At 57.9% G+C, this 24,550-nt stretch overlaps 1 protein-coding gene across 2 annotated transcripts in view; it reads left to right on the plus strand.

Annotated features, from left to right (window-relative positions):
- The window catches only part of SORCS2 (sortilin related VPS10 domain containing receptor 2), a 493,339-nt gene extending 469,061 nt beyond the window's left edge, over positions 1-24,278 (plus strand). Inside the window, exons 19-28 of one of the 2 annotated variants that reach the window (XM_061420930.1) lie at positions 7,141-7,327; positions 7,963-8,096; positions 9,199-9,322; positions 10,639-10,751; positions 11,736-11,861; positions 16,189-16,288; positions 16,992-17,094; positions 19,944-20,089; positions 21,620-21,694; positions 21,973-24,278. In XM_061420930.1, coding sequence (XP_061276914.1) covers positions 7,141-7,327; positions 7,963-8,096; positions 9,199-9,322; positions 10,639-10,751; positions 11,736-11,861; positions 16,189-16,288; positions 16,992-17,094; positions 19,944-20,089; positions 21,620-21,694; positions 21,973-22,037 — 1,173 coding nt within the window. In that variant the 3' untranslated portion in view covers positions 22,038-24,278. The remainder of the gene's footprint in view (positions 1-7,140; positions 7,328-7,962; positions 8,097-9,198; positions 9,323-10,638; positions 10,752-11,735; positions 11,862-16,188; positions 16,289-16,991; positions 17,095-19,943; positions 20,090-21,619; positions 21,695-21,972) is intronic. The other variant, XM_061420932.1, reaches the window with a different exon arrangement.
- The last annotated feature ends 272 nt before the right edge of the window (positions 24,279-24,550 follow it).

The following is a 24,550-nucleotide window of genomic DNA, read 5'->3' on the forward strand; positions in this document are numbered from 1 at the left end:
GGTGATAGGCAGATAAATCAGTTCAGTTCGTTGCTTAGTCATGTCCAACTCTTTGTGACCGCATGGACTGCAGCATGCCAGGCTTCCCTGTCCATCACCAACTCCTGGAGTCTACCCAAACCCATGTCCATGGAGTTGGTGATGCCATCCAACCATCTCATCCTCTGTCATCCCTTTCTCCTCCTACCTTCAATCTTTCCCAGCATCAGGGTCTTTTCCAATGAGTCCGTTCTTTGCATCAGGTGGCCAAAGTATTGGCGCTTCAGCGTCAGCATCAGTCCTTCCAATGAATATTCAGGACTGATTTCCTTCAGAATGGACTGGTTGGATCTTCTTGCAATCCAAGGGACTCTCAAGAGTCCTCCCCAACACCACAGTTGAAAAGCATCAATTCTTCAGCTTTCTTTATGGTCCAACTCTCACATCCATACATGACTATTGGAAAAAACCATAGCTTTGTCTAGACAAACCTTTGTCGGCAAAGTAATATCTCTGCTTTTTAATATGCTGTCTAGGTTGATCTTGGCTTCCCTTCCAAGAAGCAAGCATCTTTTAATTTCATGACTGCAGTCACCATCTGCAGTGATTTTGGAGCCCCCAAAAATAAAGTCTGTCTCTGTTTCCATTGTTTCCCCATCTATTTGCCATGAAGTGATGGGACCGGATGCCATGATCTTCATTTGTTGAATGTTGAGTTTTAAGCCAGGTTTTCACTCTCCTCTTTCACTTTCATCAAGAGGCTCTTTAGTTCCTCTTCACTTTCTGCCATAGGGTGGTATCATCTGCATATCTGAGTTTATTGAGATTTCTCCCAGAAATCTTGATTCCAGCTTATGCTTCATCCAGCCCAGCATTTCGCATGACATACTCTACATGAGTTAAATAAGCAGGGTGACAATATACAGCCTTGATGTACTCCTTTCCAAATTGGAACCAGTCTGTTGTTCCATGTCCAGTTCTATCGGTTGTTTCTTGTCCCTCTTACAAATTTCTCAGGAGGCAGGTCAGGTGGTCTGGTATTCCCATCTCTTTAAGAATTTTCCATAGTTTGTTGTGATCCACACAGTCAAGGCTTTAGCAAAGTCAATGAAGCAGAAGTAGATGTTTTCCTGGAATTCTTTTGCTTTTTATATGATCCAATGGATGTTGGCAATTTGTTCTCTGGTTCCCCTGCCTTTTCTAAATCCAGTTTGAACACCTGGAAGTTCTCCATTAACGTACTGTTGAAGCCTGGCTTGGAGAATTTTGAGCATTACTTTGCTAGCGTGCGAGATGAATGCAATTGTGCGGTAGTTTGAGCATTCTTTGGCATTGCCTTTCTTTGGGATTGGAATGAAAACTGACCCTTTTCAGCAGTGCCGTAGCCACTGCTGAGTTTTCCAAATTTGCTGGCATATTGATTGCAGCACTTTCACAGCATCATCTTTCAGGATGTGAAATAGCTCAGCTGGAATTCCATCACCTCCACTAGCTTTGTTCATAGTGATACATAGATAGATAGATATAAATGATAAATAGATAGAGATTAATGAAAAAAATCATTGATAGTTAATGGATGACATAGATACAAATATATATGGACAGATATAGAAATATTTCATGTATGTGTATATGTATACACACACACATATATTATGCGGGGCTTCCCAGGTGGCTCAGGTGGTAAAGAATCTGCTTGCAGTGTGGCAGACCTGGGTTCGATCCCTGGGATGGGAAGATCCCCTGGAGAAAGGAATGACAACCCACACCAGTATTCTTGCCTGGAGAATCCCATAGACAGAGGAGCCTAGTGGGCTACAGTCCATGGATTGCAAAGAGTTGGACATGACTTAGAAACTAACACACACATATAAACATATAAATTTCCTCCCTGTCTCCTAGTATTTCTTTCTTTTTTTAGTATAAGTGTTACTTTTTTCCCCTGATTTTAAGAACATATATACTCATTTTAGAACACTGGGGAAACACATTAAAAACACAAGGATATATAAAAACCCAAAATCTTATTCTCTTAAGGTGACCACTGTTAATTTATTCCCAAAGCAGAGACATTACTTTGCCAACAAAGGTCCGTCTAGTCAAGGCTATGGTTTTTCCTGTGGTCATGTATAGATGTGAGAGTTGGACTGTGAAGAAGGCTGAGCGCCGAAGAATTGATGCTTTTGAACTGTGGTGTTGGAGAAGACTCTTGAGAGTCCTTTGGACGGCAAGGAGATCCAACCCGTCCATTCTAAAGGAGATCAGCCCTGGGATTTCTTTGGAAGGAATGATGCTAAAGCTGAAACTCCAGTACTTTGGCCACCTGATGCGAAGAGTTGACTCATTGGAAAAGACTCTGATGCTGGGAGGGATTGGGGGCAAGAGGAGAAGGGGATGACAGAGGATGAGATGGATGGATGGCATCACTGACTCGATGGACGTGAGTCTGAGTGAACTCCGGGAGTTGGTGATGGACAGGGAGGCCTGGCGTGCTGCAATTCATGGGATCGCAAAGAGTTGGACACGACTGAGCGACTGAACTGAACTGAACTGAGTCTATTTAAACTAATATGCACGTGCTTATTTTTCTGATTATAGATGTAACAAATGCTCATTGTAGAAAATCCAAATATAGAAACTAAAAACACTCACAAGCAGACAGGAAAGCACAAAGGGGTGCAGAGCCCCCTCTTCCCACCCGGGACCCCAGCCCCCGGCTCACAGCTCTCGAGCACTGGGGGCTTCAGTTAACAAATGTACTGAGCGAACCGAGGGGGCTCCGTGCAGAAGACGTCCGTCCATGCCTGCCCAGGTGGGACCGGGGAACCCAACGCGGTCTCTGATGCTGGAAAGCGGGGGCTCTGGTCCCGTGTGAAGAACTGGATGCGCGAGTGCCCGCGTGGGCGCGTTCCCCTCCATCCTCCCCTGCCGGCTCCCACCAGCCAGCTTTATAGCTGGGGAGGCTGAGGCTCGGACAGGCGCAGCCACCCACCTGGGGCCACACAGAGCTGGCATTGGGTCCAGGCCAGGGGGCCTCCGTGTGGACACCTCCTGGTTTACAGCCCCCAGACCTGAGCCGAGGGTGCATCAACCTGCTGGCCCCGTGATGATTGAGCCTGGCCCTGAGAGTCACGCTTCAGCCTCGGGCAACCCTGGGGCGGGGTGTGTGTGTGTGTGTGTATGTGTGCGGGGGCGGGGGGGAGGCTCTGTTCACTGCAGAGGAGGGTGCAGCCCCCTGCCCAGACTCTCAAGGGGACCCTCAGAGGGGACCCACCTGCCGCCCGGAGCTCCAGGACTGACTTGCAGGAAACATGGCCACCTGCTGCCCTCTAGAGCCCGGAATCCCAGCAGCTGGTCACTGCTGGGATGCTCCACCCGGACCCAGGACAGGACACGTGTGGTGGCCCACTGTCCCAGCAGGCTTGGACCCTCGCCTGCAGGGGCGGAGGTGAGGGAACAGCAGAAAGATGCTCTTGGAAGAGAGTCCTTTGCCCTCCACTGTCTGGAACAGGCCACTGGCTCCCATGTCGAAGCCTTGGGAAGGAGTGGGCGCAAGGTTGGAGTGGGTACATGCACCGGTGAACACTCCTGTTCTCACACACACACACACACACGGACACTTACACATGTTCACACGTGACCACACACTCGCATTCGTACACAGCCATAGACACACTCACCCAGTCCAGGTGTGGAAACAACCCTGGATTTAGGGGAATCCAAGTTCTGTGAAGATCTTAGAACCGAACATAAGATCTGATGGGGAACCCAGAAACAGACCCACATAGACGGGTCTGGCTGATTCTGGCTCAGGCGCAAAATCATTTCAGTGAAGGAAGGACGGGCGTCAACAAACAAGGAGCCGGTGAAAACGAACCTCATGCCTGATGCAGAGTCGACGCAAAGTGGATCACAGCCTTAAATGGAAACCTGTGAAGCTTGTAGAAAAAAGGCAGGGGAAATACCTGTGCTCTAGGGCTAGACAGAGTTCTTAGCATTGACACCATAAGCACCATCCACGGAGGAAGTGTGATAAACGACTTCATCAGAATGCGACACGTTTCGTCTGTGACAGAGCCTGAGAAGGTGAAAACAGAGCCTGAGAAGGTGAAAAGACGACCACAGGGAAAATAACTACAAACCGTATCCAACAAGGACTAGTACCCGGAACATATAAAGATTACTCAGAACCCAACCGTAAGAGGACAAGCAACCAGAAGATGAGCAGAAGACATGGAGAAACGTGTTCCCGGAGAGAACGGCAAAGAAGCACAGGGAACCAGGCTCAGCACCCTTAGCCATCAGCGCAGTGCAGCGTAAAGAGGGTCCCTGCGCGCCTACAGGAATGAGTAACATGAAGGACGGTGGTCCCACCAAACCCTGGTGAGGATGCAGAGACACTGGGTCCCTCCTGCGTGGCTGACTCGGACGTGAAGTGGTACAGCCGCTCTGGGAAAGCTGGTCATTTCCTTAAAAACCAAGCATGCAACATCCATGGGACTCAGCAGTTACACTCCTGGGCCTGTATCCCAGGGAAACAAAGAGGTTCACGGGAAAACCTGTATACACCAAGGTTCACAGCAGCTTTCTTCATAAGAGCCAGAAACGGGAGACAGCCAGATGTCCTCGACGGGCGAGTGAATAAACGCGAGGTGAGCTGGTACATCCATCCCAAGGGCGGTGCTCTGAAGTAAGAAGGAACAGGCTCTACACCACAGCTTGGGCGAATCTGCAGAGAATCATATTGAATGAGAAAGCTAATCCCAGCGGTTCTATTCAGGGGATATTCCCCAAATAACGAAAGTATAGAAATGGAGAACAGGTTAGAGGTTCTAACCCCATGGAGTCGGGGGTGTGACGGAGAGGCACGTCTGGGTGTGAACGGGCAGCCCTAGGGACCCCAGGGGTGACTGAATCGTGGCTCAGTCACTGTGGATTCCAAGCCGTGATACATGTTCTGCAAGATGTTCGCATGGAGACCGCGAACATGGGTCTCTCTGTGTTATATCCTTGACAATTACATGTGAATTGGCAGTTGGCTCAGCATGAGACTTCCGAGTGTTTTTGAAGCGCTCAGGAATAAACCCACACACACACACAGGTCTGCGTGGAAACACTACGCCGTGGGTGGTGGGTGTTGTGCTGATGTCACCACTTTTCCTTTCCAGCTACTTCTCTGCCTTTTTGTATTTTCTTACATTGCCACTCCTACCTTCCTGATTACGACAAGATTTTTATTTTTTTTTTAAATATAATTTTACTTATTTATTTTGGCTGTGCTGGGTCTTCGTTGCTGTGAGGGCTCTTAGCTGAGGCAAGCAGGGGCTACTCTCTCGTTGAGATGCTCAGGCTGATCAGGTAGGGTTTTACTTATTTATTTATTTTTTACCCATACCACATGGCACGTGGGATCTTAGTTCCCCAACCAGGGGTCGAACCTGTGGTGGAAGTGCTGAGTCTTAACCACTGGACTACCAAGGAGGTCCCTGTGATGAAGTGTTTTAACCAAGGGAAGTGTTTCAGGAGTTAAAACACACCCTCTTAGCTGCTCACAGGCAGGACACAGCATCCCCAGGTGGTGTGGCTCCTGCCCATCAAAGCCACACGTCCAGACTCAGCCAGAGGCCCCTTCTTCCCCCAGGAAGCTGCATGCAGACCCCTCCCTCCCGGAGCAAGTTGACCTTGAGACCACCCCATCTGTCAGGCTGCCTTTAAACAGAGAGAGCCCTGACCACAAGCCAGCCTGCAGGTTCTGGACTCACAGAGCCTCAGTCCTTCAACCTATAAAATGGGGATCATAGAACATACTTGTGTAAGGTCCCCGAGGTCATCACTGCAGTGGCCACAAACTGGGCGGCTTGAAATATCAGAGATTTCTCCTCTCAAGAGCTCTGGAGGCTAGAAGTCCAAACTGAAATTTCAGCAGGGCTGTGCTCCCTCTGGAAGTGGGGTCCTCCCTCGTCTCTGAGCTCCTGTGGGCTCCGGGCAGCCCTGGGCGAGGGCTGCACCCCTTCCAGCCTCTGTCTTCCCCTGGCTTCCTTCCTTTCCTTCCCCTGGCCGCTCCTCTTTCCGATAAAGACCCAGCCATTGAACTTAGATCCTGTTCTAATTCCGTGTGACCTCGAGTTAACTAATCACATCCGCAAAGACCCTATTTCCAAATAAGGTCACGTTCTGAGGTTCTGAGTGGGTGAGGATGGGGGAGGGGTGATCCAACCTTTTTCACCCGATCTGTGAAGAAAGGTAAATGAATGTAATTTACATAAAGGTTCTCTGTCAAGTTCTAGGGTTTGGCAGGTGTAAACCAAGAGGCTCGCTAAACAGTTAGTGATTCCTGACCCCCAGGACATGGTTTCCTGGGTGCTCCCCCCGCGGGCAGAGGGGTGGCAGGAAGATATGATAGGAAGGTGATGGGGAGAGAGGACCTGAAGTAACTGAAGAACTCGTTCTTGCCACGAAGTTGAAAAAGTTCCTGTTTGCTTCCTCAGTTTCCTTTCCCAAGACTCCACGAGGAAAATGCAGTTATTGGAAGGGCGATGTTCGCGGTGGGGATTAGACGGGCGATTAGACGGCTCGTGTGGGTGAGGGGATGCTGGGGAGGGTGGCAGACCTGGGACCCCCGCCCTGCATAGAGCGCGTGCCCCCGAGCATCACTCCTGGCACCACGTAGAGTGAGAAGATAAAAGAAAATGCAGGAATCACAGCAGCAGAGGGGAAGATAACGTTTTGCTTTGTAATTTCCTAGGAGACTAAGAGTTTTTATGCACGCACATCTCCCTGTTTCTTAAACTGTGCAGCAGGTAGGGGGCCTCTCCCTGCCCTCCCGGTCCCTGGCTCAGGCCTCCTTGACCTCATCTGAGCTGACTCCTCTCTGCCTCAGCGGTTGGATCATCTTTCTGAAATGCAGACCCGGCCCTGGCTACTACTTCCATCCTCTGCTACTGGTCTCAGCCCTGCCCTCCAGGCTGGGTGGGGCAGGGGGCAAGGATAGAACAGACCTGGTTCCCTGGGGTCCCCAGGGAGCTCGCTTTCAGGAAAGAAAGAAGTGGGGAATGAATGAGTGAGTGAGTGAATGAATACGTGCGTGAGCCAGCGAATGGCCCATCGCTGGCTCCTAGCTCTGCAGCCAGGTCCTAAGTGGCCCCCTGGTGTGTCTTACAGGGTGATGTCCTGACCACCAAGTACCAGGTGGACCTGGGGGACGGCTTCAAGGCCATGTACGTGAACCTCACGCTGACCGGGGAGCCCATCCGGCACCGCTACGAGAGCCCCGGCGTCTACCGCGTATCCGTCAGGGCGGAGAACGTGGCGGGGCACGACGAGGCAGTGCTGTTTGTCCAGGTCACCGGTGAGCCCATCGCCCCCGCCAGGCCCAGGGCGGCTCCCTGTGAGAGAGCTGTCCTTGGGGAAGCACGGGGGGCCCAGGGGCAGGGAGGCCACCAGGCGGGGCTGGAGGCCACACCCACGGTGGCTTGTGCAACAGCGCGGTTGGTGGTGACGATGGTGGTGGTGATGGTGGTGGTGATGGTGGTCATGATAGAGATGATGATGTGATGCTAATAATGGTGACGATGGAGCTGCTGCTGCTGCTGATGGTGATGGTGATGGTGACGGTGATGGTGGCGATGGTGATGGTGATGATGGTGGTGATGGTGGTCATGATAGAGATGATGATGTGATGCTAATAATGGTGATGATGGAGCTGCTGCTGCTGCTGATGGTGATGATGGTGATGGTGATGATAGAGCTGATGGTGATGGTGATGGTGATGGTGATGGTGGTGATGGTGATGGTGGTGGTGGTGATGGTGGCGATGAAAGTGTAGTGTTTCTCGTGGGGCTGATGGTGGTGGAGGTAGTGATGATGGTGGTAAGGGTGTTCGTGGTGGTGATGAGGTTGATGGTGACAGTGACCAATAGCAACCTGTGACATGGCCAGTGCCCTGATGCCCTCTGACCCCTAACCTTTGTGTGGCCCCTGCAGCCCCTCTGCAGGCCCTCTACCTGGAAGTGGTTCCTGTCATCGGCGTCAACCAGGAGGTGAACCTTACGGCCGTGCTGCTGCCCCTGAACCCCAACCTCACCGTCTTCTACTGGTGGATCGGCCACAGCCTGCAGGTACACAGGCCCGGCCCTTGGAGGCCCCTCTTCCCCAGAGGCTCCCATCTGGCGTGGAGCGTGGGGCAGATCCCACCCTCTGTACTGGGCAGAACAGAGCATGCGGCACCATGAAGGTGAGGCGGGTGCATACCAGCCCTCCCACCACCCTGAGCATCTATCTGCTCGAGGTCCAGCTGTGTCTGAATGTGGTGGACATGTGGTGAATCAGATCAGACCAGACCATGCTTTTTCCTGGGGAAGATATATGAATAGAGTAGGTGACCCAAGTTAGGGTGTGACAAGTGTCACAGGAAGGGGACGGATCATTTCTAGTTTGAGAGTGGAGGTGATCAGGGAGGGCTTCATGGAGGAGGGGGTCCCTGGGCTGAGCCCGACCTCAGAAGCATCACCCAGGGTTGTGGGTTGTGTCCTGTGAGCCATGGGGAACCGAAGACAGATGCCTGGTGGGAGGTCCTGAGGACCTTTGTGGACAAGGCTGCCCCTTAGCCTGGGGGTAGGGACCCCAAGACCCAAAGAGGATCCTTCGCTCGTTCAGCAAATGGCAGCCCTGCAGCCCCCCATAGACAGCGGCCAAGGGCCCAGCCTGCGCGGGGCTCAGGGCTCAGGACTGTGGTTCTGGGGCACGGGGATGGGTGAGGAAGGTGCTCGGGTTCTGCATTCGAGCGGCAAGTCAGCCACCTCCAGCCAAGCTCTTGGAGAGTCACTGTGCCTCCTCGAGCCTCTGTCTCCCCATCTGCAAGGACCGAGGTCATAGTGCGGACCCCACGAATGACGTGGGTGCCCCCACCCCATGGGGTGGGTGCTGAGCCGGGCCCTGGGGTCCGAGCATGAAGGTGTTACAGCCCAGTTGAGCTTGGGCTGGGGCAGGAAGGTGACAGGGACGCCCAACCTAGCAGCTGGGCCTTCGACACCATCCACACAGGGGGTCTTGGTGCCTCTGGAGGGCAGGGGGCCCTGGGAGACGCGTGTCTGTGCTGGGGAGCTCTCAGGTCCAGGCGTCTCTCTGGGGGTACCTCCCCACGCCCCCACCGGGCGCTCTCAGCAGGCTCCCGTGGGGCCAGCTCTCTGGCCCCATCCTGAGCCCCGCTTGTGCCCGCAGCCCCGCCTGTCCCTGGAGAACTCTGTGACGACGCGGTTTGGGGACCCGGGGGACGTGCGGGTGACGGTGCAGGCTGCCTGCGGGACCTCCGTGCTGCAGGACTCCAAGGTGGTCCGCGTGCTGGGTGAGTGCCCTCTCCCCCACCGCGGCAGGCAGCGCGGCTTCTCCTTCCTGGGAGCTCAGGGTCGGGCCAGGCGGGGGTTACCCACCGAGGCGCCGGTCACCCCGGAGTGGCCCCTGCTGGACGGAGGTGACACCTCTGTCTACCACACTTCTGGGGTCCCCAGCCTCAGTTTCCCCATCTGTAAAATAAACACTGACGACTCCTGTGCACGGGGCACTCACGGGCCCCACAGGACACAAGTGAGGATGCCGCTGAGGGGCTTGGCGAGGTCACGCGTCAGGGGACAGAGCTGGGACTGGGCACCGGGTCTCCCTCCCCTCACCCCCACGCCCCGCAGACACCTGTCCTCAGCACCCTGACATCTGAGGACTGTCTCGCGATTACATCTCAAAGGACATGGGATATTGACTTTGTTGGGAGTCCTGCTCTGAATCTGTGTCCCATTTATCTATTCCCTGCTGGGAGGCTCTGAGCCTCGCCCCCAGGAGACAGTTGCAACCGAAAATTAGTCCTCAGAATGGAAGCGTCCCACCACCCAGAGCCATGTTCCTCTCTTTATCGTGCCAATAAAAACCTTATTTTGCTGTAAGAACAGCATCTGCATGGACAGCAGCCATCGTTTAAGTATTCAGGGGACAGCCCTTGGCCATTGTTCACTCCCGAGCCTGTGGGCACCGCACCCCGAGCCCGGGGCCTTGAAACACTCACCTCCACCCACACTGCACGTTCACGAGGCACCTGTCCCTTTGACTGCTCACCCTTGCAGAGCCCCCTCCCACTTTACAAATGAGGAAACCGAAGCTCCGGAGCTAAATGGAGAGAGGACAGTTCACTCTGAGGCTCCCAGGGCTGGGTCTTTCTTTCACCACCTGCTGCTTGTTGGTTTAGAAGAGGTGTCCGAGTTGGGGGCCCTGGGGAATTTGAGAGAAAGAGAAGGTGGGAGGCAGGGGGCGGGTGGACTCTGCTCTCCAGGGACTCTTATTCTGGTAGGGGGACAGCCCGGTCAAACTCCGTGGATCCCTGGGAGATGGAAGGCCAAGCTTGTCTGTCCTCGAGGGTTGATGGGGAAGTCACAGAGCAGGCTTGGCTCTCCCTCCCAGGTCAGCACCGCTGACCTCATCGTTGTCACTGTAGTTGTTGTTGTTATTATTATTATTAAACGGCCGCAGTGCAGTGGGCCCTGCCGGGGGCAGCTGCTGGCACACGGTGGGCGGCAGGATCCACCCCCTGGGCCAGCCCTGGACCGGCCAGGGGGTGTGGCCCCAGCTGTGAAGGGAGCAGGGCGGCGACACTCTCCCGACTCCGCCTCTTTCCAGATCAATTTCAGGTCGTGCCTCTGCAGTTTTCCAAGGACCTGGACGCTCACAACCCCAACACCCCCGAGTGGAGGGAAGACGTTGGCCTCGTGGTGTCCCGGCTCCTCTCCAAGGTACCCGGCCCACCCGTGGCAGAGCCATCGCCCTTCTTATGGGCTGTGGGCACCCCGGGGGAGTGGGGGCGGGGCCGGAGTCCTCAGGGCAGGGGACAGGCGGGGCGGGCAGGCTGCCCTGCGTCCTAATTATCTGTCCTTTGGGTCTGCCGACAACAGTGCTTGGAAGCCACTTAGGATCCTTTCACCTGGCCTGGGGGACACGGGGTCGGAGCATCCTCTTGTGGGGGAGGGGCAGGGCCGCATGCTCCATGCACATCTAGTGAGCACCAGCTGTTTGCACAAGACGCAGTCGCCCTCCTCCAATGGTCCAGAATCGCTTTAAAGTGATTCTCATTTACTCACTGCTGGATACGGTAGACAGAGAGACAAGTCTCCGCCGTGTCTACCATCAGGGAGCTCACAGAAGACGAAGGCAGGGTGGGCACGGGGCACTCGAGGCCCCTGACCCCCCAGTGGGAGAAGGCACAGCCCCCTAGAGTCATCCAGGGTTGTCCCAGGCTGACGCTCACCATGGCCATGCCTCCCTTTGGCCCATTAAGAATTCGGGTAGTATTGTCTTGGGCACTGAAGGGTGAATAGGAGTTTTCCAGATGGATGTGTATGGAGGGGGACTTCCCAGAAGCAGAGCTTTGTGGGTTGAGGGAGCTGCGTGCTCAGGAGCCCTGACGCCTGGGAGGACAGCAAGCGAGGGAGGGGCTGCTCACCTGGAGGTGGTGGGAGAACTGAGCTGAAGGGGGGCAGCCCTGGGCAAGCAGACACTGTGGTGGGGGCGAAAGGCTGAGGGCCCAGGAGGGCAGGGATGCGGGAGGTAGACGATGACGCCAAAGGGTGCCGGGGCCACCCCCATGCCAGGCAGGGGTCAAGAACGGCCGAGACTCGGACAGGTCACGTGGGGTTGGAGAGTGATCGTGGGGGCCCTGGAGCACGGCTGGGGACAGAGGAGGCACGCTGGTGCATCAGAGGGGCTCCGTGTCCCCGCAGGAGACCAGCATCCCTGAGGAGCTGATGGTGACGGTGGTAAAGCCGGGGCTGCCCACCTTGGCCGACCTGCACATGCTCCTGCCGCCTCCCAGGCCCACGAGGAAGAGGAGCCTCACCAGTGACAAGGTACCTCCCGCGGCTGCTGGGCCGGGTGCCCCCCGCATGGCGTAGGGTCTAATGGTGATACCCGACAAGCACGGGGACCTCAGTCACTCTTCAGCACGTAAAGGCTTATCTCTCACCGATCGCTGTCCCTCCTCTCCCTTGGGGCTACCTCAGCGTCTCGGTGGTGGAGGAGTGGGCGGGGGGCCGGGCACCGGGCTGGACCAGCCCCACAACGGGCACGTGCCAATTTCACTCCCATTTCTTCGGCTGGACCTGATCGCACCACCCCAGCCTCACTGTGAGGGGTGAGCACCACCCAGGGGACTCCAGGACCTGGTTTCAGGACATCCAACTAGGATTGGGACTGAAAGGTGAAAGGGGAGCCCTTCACGCCTTCCAGGGCAGCTGTAGTTCCACAGCAAGCAGACACTGATGAGTGTGGATGAGGACGTGGAGAAACTTGGCCCCTCGTTCACTGCTGAGATGGAACGGAAAATGGTGCGGCCGCCATAGAAGCTGTCTGGCAGATCTTCAAACACAAAGCTACCATATAACACGGCAGCTTCACCCCCCAGGGATGTACTGAAGAGAAGTAAAAATGCGTGTCTACACACACACTCGTGCACAGGTGTCTGTGAACCCAAAGTAGAAGCAACCCAAATGCCCACCCACAGACGACTGGGCAAGGAGGAGGCGGCCCAGACGCACAGCAGAACATTACTCAGCCGCAAACAGGAGTGACATTCTGATCCAGGCTGCAACTTGGGTGAACCCAAGCATGATGCAAAATGAAAGAAGATGGTCATAAAAAAGCCACTGATGTGCGATTCCATTTATACGAAATGTCCGAATCGGCAAATCCAGAGACCACGCAGGAGTGGTTGCCAGAGGCTGGGGGGACAGGGCGGTGACTGCTGGTGGGGCAGGGTTTACCCTGGGAGGATGAAAGCTTCCTTTGGAAGGAGTTAAACGGTAGTAGTGATCACGTGACTGTGAATATATACTAAAAACCACCGAATGGTACACTTTACAAAAGTAAATATCTCAAAAAAAAAAAAGAACAATCAGAACCACAGCCAAGCTCTGGACTAGTCGTGGACACAGATGTCCACACAGACGGTCTGGAGAGAGTGACCAGTGCTGAGGCGGGGCTGCAGCACGGCCCACAGCACCACTGTGTGTGGGTGGTAGCACCCATTTTACAGACGGGGGGGCGAGGCTCAGTGAGACCCCCACCAGGAAGCACAGTGCAGGCATGGTGCCCACCACCGCTCTGGCTGCAGAGCCGTGCTCGAGCCATGCCTGGGAGGCCTCCGGGTGGACCCTTGACTGTGCCGGCCTGACCCACAGCCCTTCCTGAAGGGCATCCACATCTGAACCTGGGGCTCCCAGCCAAGCCTGAGCCCTGATGATAGGTGTCTCCGGACGTTGGCCAGCAGCTGGTTGAGAGTCATTGACCCACTTCTCAGATGAGGATCTGAGAGTAGAGGCTGGGTAAAGGTTGGGGAAGACTGCACGGGTCCCGGCTGCCAGCACTTGGCTCGGAGGCTGCACGCACTGGGGGCACTTTAGGGTGAGGGTTGGAAGGAAAGCAGGTGGGGGTACTCCCCCCATTGTGCTGAGTGCTCAGAGTAAACCGTGGGGTACTCTCCCCATTGTCCTGAGTGCTAGTTCAGTTCGGTTCGGTTGCTCAGTCGTGTCCAACTCTTTGCGACCCCATGAAGCACAGCAAAAAAGCTGAAACTCCAGTACTTTGGCCACCTCATGCGAAGAGTTGACTCATTGGAAAAGACTCCGAGTGCTAGAGTGAACCACAAAGTACTCCCCCACTGTCGTGGGTGCTCGGAGTAAACCGCGGGGACTCCCCCCATTCCCTCATGAGAAACCTATATGCAGGTCAGGAAGCAACAGTTAGAACTGGACATGGAACAACAGTCTGGTTCCAAATAGGAAAAGGAGTATGTCAAGGCTGTATATTGTCACCCTGCTTATTTAACTTATATGCAGAGTACATCATGAGAAACACTGGGCTGGAAGAAGCACAAGCTGGAATCAAGATTGCTGGGAGAAATATCAATAATCTCAGATATGCAGATGACACCACCCTTACGGCAGAAAGTGAAGAAGAACTAAAGAGCCTCTTGATGAAAGTAAAAGAGGAGAGTGAAAAAGTTGGCTTAAAGCTCAACATTCAGAAAACGAAGATTATGGCATCCGGTCCCATCACTTCATGGCAAATAGATGGGGAAACAGTGGAAACAGTGAGAGACTTTATTTGGGGGGGCTCCAAAATCACTGCAGAAGGTGACTGCAGCCATGAAATTAAAAGACGCTTACTCCTTGGAAGGAAAGTTATAACCAACCTAGACAGCATATTAAAAAGCAGAGACATTCCTTAGACAACAAAGGTCTGTCTAAGGAAGGCTAGGTTTTTCCAGGAGTCACATATGGATGTGAGATTTGGACTATAAGAAAGCTGAGCACCAAAGAATTGATGCTTTTGAACTGTGGTGTTGGAGAAGACTCTTGAGAGTCCCTTGGACTGCAAGGAGATCCAACCAGTCCATCGTAAAAGAAACCAGTCCTGAATATTAATTGGAAGGATTGATGCTAAAGCTGAAACTCCAATACTTTGGTCACCTGAAGGTTAGAGCTGACTCATTGCAAAAGACCCTGATGCTGGGAAAGACTGAGGGCAGGAGGAGAAGGGGACGACAGAGGATGAGATGGTTGGATGGCATCACCATCTCAATGGACATGAGTTTGAGTAAACTCTGGGAGTTGGTGATGGACAGGGAGGCCTAGCGTGCTGCAGTCCTTGGGGTCACGGAGTCAGACACGACTGAGCGCCTGAACTGAACTTCCCCCAGTGTCCTGAGTGCTCAGAGTAAATCATGGGCCCAAAGTAAGGGAGAAGCCTTAGCCGCACACCCGTCCAATGCCAGCAGCCAATCCTAGGGAGTCTGCTGTGTGCAGAGCTCAGGTCTCGGGGTGCCATGTGAGATGCTTGTACGAATCCTCACAATGACCTGAGGACAGAGAGGTGCCGAGAGCCTGGGGTGTGGTTGGGAGCCCCAGGTTCAGATGTGGATGCCCTTCACAGTCAAGGGTCCACCCGGAGGCCACCTGGGCGTGGCTTGAGCACGGCTCTGCAGCCAGAGCAGGGGTGGGCACCATGCCCACACTGTGCTTCCTGGCAGGGGTCTCACTGAGCCTCGCTTCCCTCGTCTGTAAAATGGGCGCTACCACCCACACTCAGGGGTCCTTCGAGCCATGCTGCAGCCCCGCCTCAGCGCTGGTCTCTCTCTCCAGACCGTCTGCGTGGGCATCGGTGCCCACGACTAGTCCAGAGCTTGGCTGCGGTTCTGATTCTTCTTTTTACTTTGAGATAATGTTTACTTTTGTAAGGTGTACCATTCAGTGGTTTTAGTATATTCACAGCCATGGGACCACTGTTACCAACTCCTCCCACAGGAAACCCCGCCCCACCAGCAGTCACCCCCCTCCAGCCCCTGGCAACCACTCATGTACTGGCACCTTTCCGTTCTTGGTTCAAGCAGCAGAACCAGGTACTTCCCAGATCCTCCAGGTGGGGAGCTGTGTAAGCGACAGGCCAAGCCAGCACCCTCATTCTGTGAACAAGAGCCGAGTCCCAGAGGCCAAAATGCTGCTGAGGCTCGGCCAGAGTCCCCAGGGAATGTCCCCCGCCCAGAGGTCCCGGGAGCGGAGCCACGGGACCGCCGTCCCTGGGGGCCTACTTCCCCAGCACCTCTGCCCCTACCTGTGTAGAAGGCTGACACCTGACACCCATGTGGGCTGATTGAGTCCCTTCTGAGCCCCAGAAACTCCCCGCTTATGAATTCCCAAACCAGTAGGGTGGCCCAGAGGCCCACTGCCCCTCCTCCACCCCACGATCTTGCAACACCACCCCTGGGAGTTCTCGGCCTCAGGTGTGGGGTCACTCGCATGCCTGGGTCACCTGCCCCGACCCTCCTTGTCCTCTTCTTGATCTTCCACCTCCGAGAAGCCTCCCCTGATTACTTCTGGGGTCAGGGGCCTCCTGGACATCCCTGGATTACCACACTCCGTGGTCCCTACTAAAGCCGGAGCTCTCTGAGGGCAGGGCCACGCTTGGATCATCTTGTGTCCCTTCAGAGGTTCTTGGTGAGGGTTGGTTGGTGGCTAGCATTCCCATTTTACAGATGGGGTAACTGAGACCCGGAGAGGTGCAGGGGCCCTCCCCCAGCCCCCTGACCCCAGAGAGTCAGGGCAGACATCCGCTCAGCTCTCCCACTCCCCCTGCTGGGACCCTGAAGACACCCCTCATTCCCCCGCTCTGTGCTTTCAGAGACTCACGGCCATCCAGCAGGTGCTGAAAGCACAGAAGATCAGCTTCCTCCTGCGCGGCGGGGTCCGGGTCGTGGTGGCCGTGAGGGACGTGGACACAGGTGAGGGCCCGGGCCGGGCTCGCCTCTGCAAGGTGGGATGGGTGGGCGTCCAGGCCCCTCAGATGACACTGGCTACTGTGTACACTGGGGGCAGAGGGGGCCCCTCTGCTGACCACATGTCCCTCCTGGCTGGGTGGTCATCTCAGTTAAATCCTGGTCAGCCTTGCTGCCCTCTCCATGGACGCATGGAGCTCTTGCTTTAATTTACGTCATTTAGGGTCTCAGATGGGGCTTCCCAGGTGGTACCAGTGGTACAGAACCCGCCTGCCAATGCAGGAGACATAAGAAACCTGGGTTCGATCCCTGAGTCAGGAAGGCCCCCTGGAGGAGGGCATGGCACCCCGCTCCAGCATTCTTGCCTGGAGAATTGCTTGGATAGATGAGCCTGGCGGGCTACAGTCCATGGGGTCACAGAGTCAGATGTGACTGAAGCGACTGAGCACACACGCAGGGTCTCAGATGCACTCTGCCCCCATGCCCACCACGGACTCTCCTCTCCGCTCTGGGGCAAGAATCTTGGCAGGAGCTGAAGGGCCGCTTTCTGCTCCGTGAAGACGCATGTCCATGCCAGCATCGGTCTGGACGGAGCTGTGTCCACTTTCTAGGGGGCAAAGGACCAGGGCCGGGTTTTACCCAGTGGGGTCCCAGGTTCCGGGGGCGGCCGATGCCCACTGTGAGCGCTCACAGGCCGTTCTGCCCACAGGTCCCCCGAGCCTGGGAGGCGGAGGCGGCTACTGGGCAGTGGTGATCCTCTTCGTCAGCGGGCTCTTCGCGGTCGGGGCCTTCATCCTGTACAAGTTCAAAAGGCAAGGCCGCCTGGCCTCCCTGGGCTCACAGGGCATGCGGGCGGGGCCGGAGGGCCACGGAGGGCGGGGACTGTGCCCTTGATGGGCCACGGGACAGGGAGGGGGCCTCCTCTGGACCCGCGTGCTGGTCCTGAGTCATCTTGGTCCCTGAGGGCAGCCAGCCACTCACAAGCCAGGGAGCGTCTTCCACCCGATCCTCCCCTCTGCTCCCCACACCCATTTTACAGATGAGGAAACCCAGGCTCAGAGAGGTCAAGCGATTGTCCCAGAGCAACATAGCTGAGCAGTGCGGCTCTGACCCCAGGCCGTGTCCTCCACCACCCATGCTCACCCCAGCGCTCACCCACCCTTCCCTCCACGAGCTTGAGCCAGAGCTGCCCTGTGCCAGGCGCCCCACAGCAAGGTGGGGGGTGGGACTCCAGCTTCTTTTGGGAAGGAGTCAGGGTGGGGTAGTGACACCCAGGGTGGGAGCAGCAGGGGCTCAGGATGAGGCTGGGTGGGTGGCAAGCTCAGTGTGCGGTCATCAGAGGGGCTGTGGTGCCTCCTCCCCTCTGACCTCGATCCTCATCTGTAAATGGGTTTAATAGCCCGCAGTGCCGGGATTATTCATGGGCACCCTCGGAGGGGCTGGAGAATCTGATCTTACCCGGATATGGAGCCTGGGGATGGACACAAAGGCCAGAGAGTGTCGCCAGACTCATGCCCTGCAAATCCAGCTGTGAGATCCGACCCCCGCGTCTCACCCCATCTGGCTGGTTCGACTCCAGTGGCCTCGGGGTCTCCTAGCTCAGGGTCACCATTGGGAACAGTCTGGAGACATCCTGACCCTCCGGCTCCTGCTCCTTGGAGGCCAAGGGTCCCTCCTGCAGCCCAGGATTCTGCTGGGTCTCTGTCCTCCAGGACCATTCACACTGGGCGACCCACCCTCCCGACCTGCGAGGCAGCCCAGATGGCAGCAGGGCTGGGTCAGCCTCCCAGACCAGCTCGCCATCCAGTCTGCGGCTCTGGCCAGTCTCTTTCCCTCCCTGGGCTTCAGTTTCCTCATCTGTAAAAGGGGACTAATCAGGAGGGAGGCAGGAGAAAAGGAAGAAGAATAAGCAGGCAGGTGCAGAGGCAGGGCCCTGTCGCCTGCAGACATTGTCCTGAGCACGTCTCCCTTCTTACCGTGATGTGTTCAGTTGGAACCTTGTGAAAACCTCCCGGCCCTGGCCTGGCTCAGGCAGGCTGTTAGTGGGTGAGTCCCGAGAGGCTGCAGAGAGGACGGGTGAGACACTGCCTCCCAGGTCAGAGCTGTGCTGGAGGCACGGGCTAGACTCAGGGTTTGGGCCCCCACCCCCTTCTCTTTCCCCTCAGACCTTAGTTGGGGCGAATTTGGGCTTCTCCCAGGGTAACCCACCGCAGTCCTCCTGCCTGGAGGATCCCGTGGACAGAGGAGCCTGGCGAGCTACAGCCCATAAGGTCACAAAGAGTCGGACACGACCGACGTGACTGAGACCAAATGAAGGGCTCCTGAGAACTGCAGGGTGGCAGGAGTTACCCAGGCAGCAGAAGGCAGGCCTGGCAGGTCAGGCATGAAAGGGGCAGGATTCCAGTCTCTTTACCTTGCCATCTTCAGACCCCCCGAGGCCCAGAGTGCAGCTCCCATGAGTTGCTCCAGATTTATGGCTCCAGTGTAAATAGTCCCAAAGGCACCTTGTCTCCAGAGGGGGCGGGGAGGAAGGGAAGACCTTGAGCCCAGCCCCAGGAGAGGCAAGGGTGTGACCGCTGGGCTCACCCAGCACTCTGAGGGCTTATTTCTGAATTAATCATGGGAGGGTGGTTACCATGGAAACCGTGGACGGAGCACAGTTCTGGGGGTGAGTGTGCCCCCCAGAGCACTGGCGTCACCTGGGGAAGAGAGCAGAACAGATGGACAGAAGTGCCCCATTTGTCCGGACGCTTTAAGCTTTTTGGGGAGCTGGACTTTCCTAGCTGGCGCACCCGTCAGCCTGGGCTGGGCCTGCCTGCATAACAAGCAGCTCCTAAGTCTCAGAGGCTCTCAGTCACCGAGTGCTGTAGTACCCCGGGGCCCATCATGACCCAACCCACCCCCGCGGCCTGAGTGTGCATCCTGCCATCTCAGTATTTCCAGAGAACTGCCGCTGTTGGCGAACTGCCGATGGTGGCTCTGAGGAAGCCCACCCTCCCACCGAGCCTCAGTTTCCTCATCTGTAAAGTGGAACATGCATCCTTTGGAGTTTTACTCCAACTAAGCGGGCGTCACACACGAAGGAGCCCGGCCCAGGGCCCTGAGCCCAGTCCCAGCTGAGGCAGAGGGGGGCTGTGCCCTCCATCTCCTTTCCCTCTGCCCTGGAGAGGATGGGCACTAGAGGACGCCCCAGGGCCTGGGCAGGGCTCAGCAAACACCTCTCAGAGCCTGTCAGCATCGCATGCCTTGTGGAAACACACACCTGATGACCTGATCAGAACCTGGAGGTGATGGGTGACAGGGACCTGAAACAGATAAAGAAACACCCTCTCCCTGCAGCACGCCTCAGGGGAGACAGATGGACGGTCCTTGATGGGGTAGAGGCAAACCCAGAGCTGTGGGAGCTCACAGGACGGAGGGCTTCCAGGAGGAGGTGGCTTGGCACAGAGGTGGTGCAGGAGGGCTTCCTGGAGGAGGTGGCGTGGCGCAGAGGTGGTGCAGGCGGGCTTCCTGGAGGAGGTGGCGTGGCGCAGAGGTGGCGCAGGAGGCAGATCCAGGAGCAATGAGAGCACCACACAGAAGGGTGGGCTGGGGGCCTCCAGGGACAGGCGTCCCAGGCAGAGCCCTGATCTCCCCGCCACCCACCACCCCCGCCTTGCAGGAAACGCCCCGGCAGGACCGTGTATGCCCAGATGCACAACGAGAAGGAGCAGGAAATGACAAGCCCCGTGAGCCACAGCCAGGGTGTGCAGAGCGCCATCCAGGGTGAGGAGTTCATAGAGGATGAGCTCCACCCACAGACTCTAGGTAACGCCCGCCCCCAGCACCCCCTCCGCCGGGAGCCCCTCCACCACCACCGCCAGGCCTGGGGCCAGGCGGGCCCTACCCTGGGTCCTCTCCTTCTGACAGGTGATGGCAGGAGTCCCCTGGGGCTGCCAGTGGACCCGGACCCCAGACGCCCGTCCCCACAGTCCCCTGAGGGGTGGGAGAGACAGGAGCGCTGGCTTCCATGGCAAAGCTGCTGTGTTCTGGGGGGTCCCGGGGTCCTCTCCCCACAGTCACCCCCTCCACGCTCCCGGCATCCCTCCCGTCACTGGGAAGAGGATGCCCTTGGCCGTGCGCACACGGACATAACCACCTGTGCACAGCCCTTTACAGTTTGCACAGCATCTGTTTCATGACCCCATTGCCCCCCCCCAGGGGCCAGCGGGGAGGACGGAGCAGCTGCCCGCTTAGTGGCCTCCTCTGGGGGTGGGGGTCTGTGTCAACCTCCGGTTCTCTCTTGGGGCCTCTCATGAGCTGGCATTCGTGAGCTGAGCCCCACCACGTCGAAGCTTCTGCCAGTGATGACGCAGCAGCTGGCTCAGCCCACTGCACCGTCCACCCAGCGCCTGCCTGCGGCCTCTGCGCTGCGGAGACCAGGGAGGGGACAGTCTGGCTGTCACTGCTGCCCCTTGGTTCTGACTCTGTGGTTGAGGTGACCACAGTCTGTCCATCTTTGGGGAAGACACACACTCTGATGGGACAGCAGGCCCCATCTCCACTCCCTCCTCAACCCACGGGGAGACTGAGGCCCGGGAGCCCTGAGTCCCGCCCGAGTACTGGAGCCGCCCACCTGGTCGCCTGAGCGCTGAGTGCTCCAGGCCACGTGAATGCTGAATGCTCCCAGCTGCATGAGCTCTGAGTGCTCCAGCCGGCATCCCTTCCTCCATAGCCCAGCAGGGGCGCTCCTTTTCAGAGCTGAGACCCGGACTGGCCCGGGGCCAGGGCCACACAGCTGGTGGGAGTCCACGGGCTGGAGTCCAGACCCTGGGGCCCCAGGTCCCCCGACCCTTAACAGTCGCTCTGCACCCCACCTGCCCTGCACGCCCCGCCCTTGGGGTGCTGTGACGTCCCCAGTGGGGCCCGAGGAAGCTGCCACCGGGGGGGGGGGGGGTGTCATCGCTGCTCTTTTATCCCCTCAACCTGTATCTGCCGTGTCCCTGGGACTCGGAGGCGGAATCGCGGCCCCCACCTTTTAATCGGCTAGAAGTGAGGTTCAGAGGTGACGTCGCCCACCCAGGCGGCCCAGTGGACAGGTGGCTGACCTTGGACCCAAAGCCCGGGGCCGGCTCACGACCCCGTGGCCCCCACGGCCCCGCTGGAACCTCTGGGCCGCTCCGTCTCGATGCGCCCGGGAGGTGGGGGCTCCAGGCGGCCAGCGGCCACGCCTCTGCTCCCCGAGGGTCTCAGGACGCGGCCCCGCCCGGGACCCTGGCGGACCCCTGCGTTTCTGACGGTGCCCTGTGCCCTTCTCTCTCCCGCCGCCGCCCGGGGCCTCGTCGGGCCGCCCTGCAGTGGCCCCTGCCCGGGGGGGACAGAGCCCCGCCTACCTCCCCCTGCTGCCGATGCCGGGGCCGGCCCCCTCTGCAGGTCAGTGGGGGCGGTGGGGGCGGGTGGCGGGCGCGGCCTCACCCCCGAGGCCCCCTGGGTCCACTGCTTGTGCCGGCACCGAGAGACCCGCCCTCAGTCACCCGCCCACCCCACCGCCTCCGCACCCGCGTCCAGGCACGACCCGCACGGCGGGAGGAAGCTCGGGATGCCCCGCACGTCGGCGGAGCCGCACACGGTGCACGCGCCGCGCCCGCACGCCGCCGCCCGCGTCCCGCGCCGCTGGGCCTGCCGCGCGCTCACGCCGGTCTCTCCTCCAGGGAACCACTCGGGCGTGGTCCTGAGCGTCAGCTCCCGGGAGATGCACAGCTACCTGGTGAGCTGAGGCCGCGGCGGCCGCGCCCGGAACGCTCTCCTCTCCGCCGCGTCATCCCCCGCGGAGGGCCCAGGACCACACGCGCCCCTGGCTCGGGGTGGGACCCGCACCCCCGTGGAGACCTCGGGAAAGCCTCCTCCTCCTCCCGCCGCGTCCACGCCAGCCGACAGCTGCCCCCGCCCCGTCCAGCTCAAGCCCGCCCCGCCTCGCCCCGGCCCCCAACTCTGGACACTGTCAGCCCACACCCCGTCACTCCGGCGAGGAGGCCTGACTTCTCATAGGCGAGGCCGGGCCCCCTGAGGCTGGGGGGTGAGCCTGCCGGACTCTCAGAAGTGCAGAACCCCCACCCACCCCTCTCCGCCTCCATCACCCGCACCGTGGGCTCCTGTTCCCCGGAGGAACGCCGAGTCACCACTTTCTTCCTCGCAACCCCCAGGAGGGCAGCTCCCACCGCTCCCAGGCCCGTCCCTCTGCGGGGGGTCGTGCACACCCCCTCCAGAATCCGGAAAGCCTGCTGCGGGGTCCCCCCCAGCCACCCTCCAGGCCTCCCTCCGTGCTCCCCTTCCTCTTTTTAACCTGCAGAGATGATGTAAATACCTCTCTAGGTAGCCATTTGCGGTTTTTTTGGTGGGGAGGTTGTTCTCTTTTTATTGCCAAGCAGTAGCCCCCGTTCTTGGGAACCCCCTTGCCGAAAGCCCAGGAATGCTCCTCCGCCCCCACTGGCAGCCTTCTCTCCTGCCCCCCCCCCTAAAAAAAAGCAAAGCTCCCACAGCCCCGCCCTCCAAGGGATCCAGTGCCCCCACCCCCCAGCCGGCCCATGTGCAGGCTTCCTGCCCAGGATCGGCCTCGACACAGATGCCCAGTGCTTTGCGATTCCTCATTTCTAGAGGGAGCCGCGTAGAGACCCAGGAACCAGGAGAGGTTAGAAAGGCAGAGCGTGAAGGGCGACTAGTGGTGCCCGCCTCGTCTTAAAGACAGAGCCGCTGAGGCGCAGAGAGGGAGTGGCTGCCCCAGGGTCACACACAGCAAGGGGGCCACAGAGGTGCCCCGGGAGCCAGCCCCACCCCCACCCCGTGCTTCCCACACAGTTCGACCCCCCTCGCTCACCGCTCACGGATGCCTAGAGTCAGGGCCGCCGGGAGCATCTAGGGGCAGGGTTTCACCTTTTGCCTTGAAACTGGAAGTCAGCGTCCCCTCCCCTCCCACCTGGGCTCTCGGTGGCCAGAGCGTCCTCCCAGAGGTGGGGACACCGGAGATCCCAGGCTAGGACCCCGCTGGCCGTGAGGAGGAGTCCAGGATGAAGCCCGGGACGGTGGGAAGCCTTAGCCCGCTTCCACAGAAAAGAAAGGCGGCCTGCGGAGGGTCATCCGCACCCCCAGAGCAGCTCCCGCATGCGGGAGGGGGCGACCCTGGCGTCCAGCCCCGTGTGTTGCAAATGGGGTCTGAGACCGGTTCAGAAGGGGTCGCTGCAGGTCGCGGGGAGGGCGGCAGAGGCGCCCCCTCCCCTTGCTGCGGCCCACCCAGCTGAGCCGCTGGCCGTGCCAGCGTCCTCCACAACCTCGGGGAAGTGCGGGAGTTGCGGGGTGCTGCGGGGAGAGGCTGGGTTCTCAGGGCATCTGCCTCCGCCAGCCTGCCTGCCGTCTCCAAAGACCCCTTAGGGAACCCCGCGTCCTGCCATCCACCCCCACCCAGCCCGTGAGCCTCATTCCAGGGTCAGACACCTTCAGCGCAGGCCAGGTCCCAGGTCAAGGTCACCAGGGAGCCCCTGGACGCAGCACAGCAGTGCCTCTGGGTGATGACGCCCCTGTGACCTCCTGACCCTCAGCTGCATTGTCTTGCTGATGGGATAGGGCTTCCCTTTAGCTATTTGTGTTCTTCTCGTATTTTATGTCATCATTTCTATGAAGAGCATTTTGGGTGTGCAGACCCAAGAGCCTGGGAATAAGTTGGCATCTATAACCGAATACGTTTCCGTCCCCATAACCGTGTAGATCCACACGTAGGTCTGGGTTTATCTGGTTCCACGTTTTGAGGTCCTGCGTCTTTGCCCTACAGGTATTCACGGGCCCCAGGGAAGAGCGGGCTGGGCTTGGACCGCTAACGTCTCATTCAGCTGGATAGAGCCCACACTTCTATATGCACATAACAGAGATGCGATAAATTCTTTCTTATTTTTCCTTTTTAAAAATCAATAAATCATTTGTGATGCTTTTAACAAAGATTAAATGCATACGATCGGTGTTTGCCTTATTATGAAGCTATTTGTCAATGTTTCCCTAAACATACACCCAGGGCCCCAGAACTGTGGTGTCACGGAGGCTGGGGCGGGCCAGGGGTCCCTGCACTTTGCGGGGGAGGGTGCCATGACGTTGGCCATCTCGGTCGCTGGACCCAGATGTGCCACCTGCAAAGCAGTGATGCCACCACGCCCTCACATGGGTCGCCTCACTTCTCCTCCAGCAGCCAGCGAGGGGCCCTGGAGCACACTCCGTTTGCCCAGTGGGGTGCAGAGGCCAGGGGTT

Source organism: Bos javanicus, chromosome 6, assembly GCF_032452875.1.
Source record: "Bos javanicus breed banteng chromosome 6, ARS-OSU_banteng_1.0, whole genome shotgun sequence".
Lineage (NCBI taxonomy): Eukaryota > Metazoa > Chordata > Mammalia > Artiodactyla > Bovidae > Bos > Bos javanicus.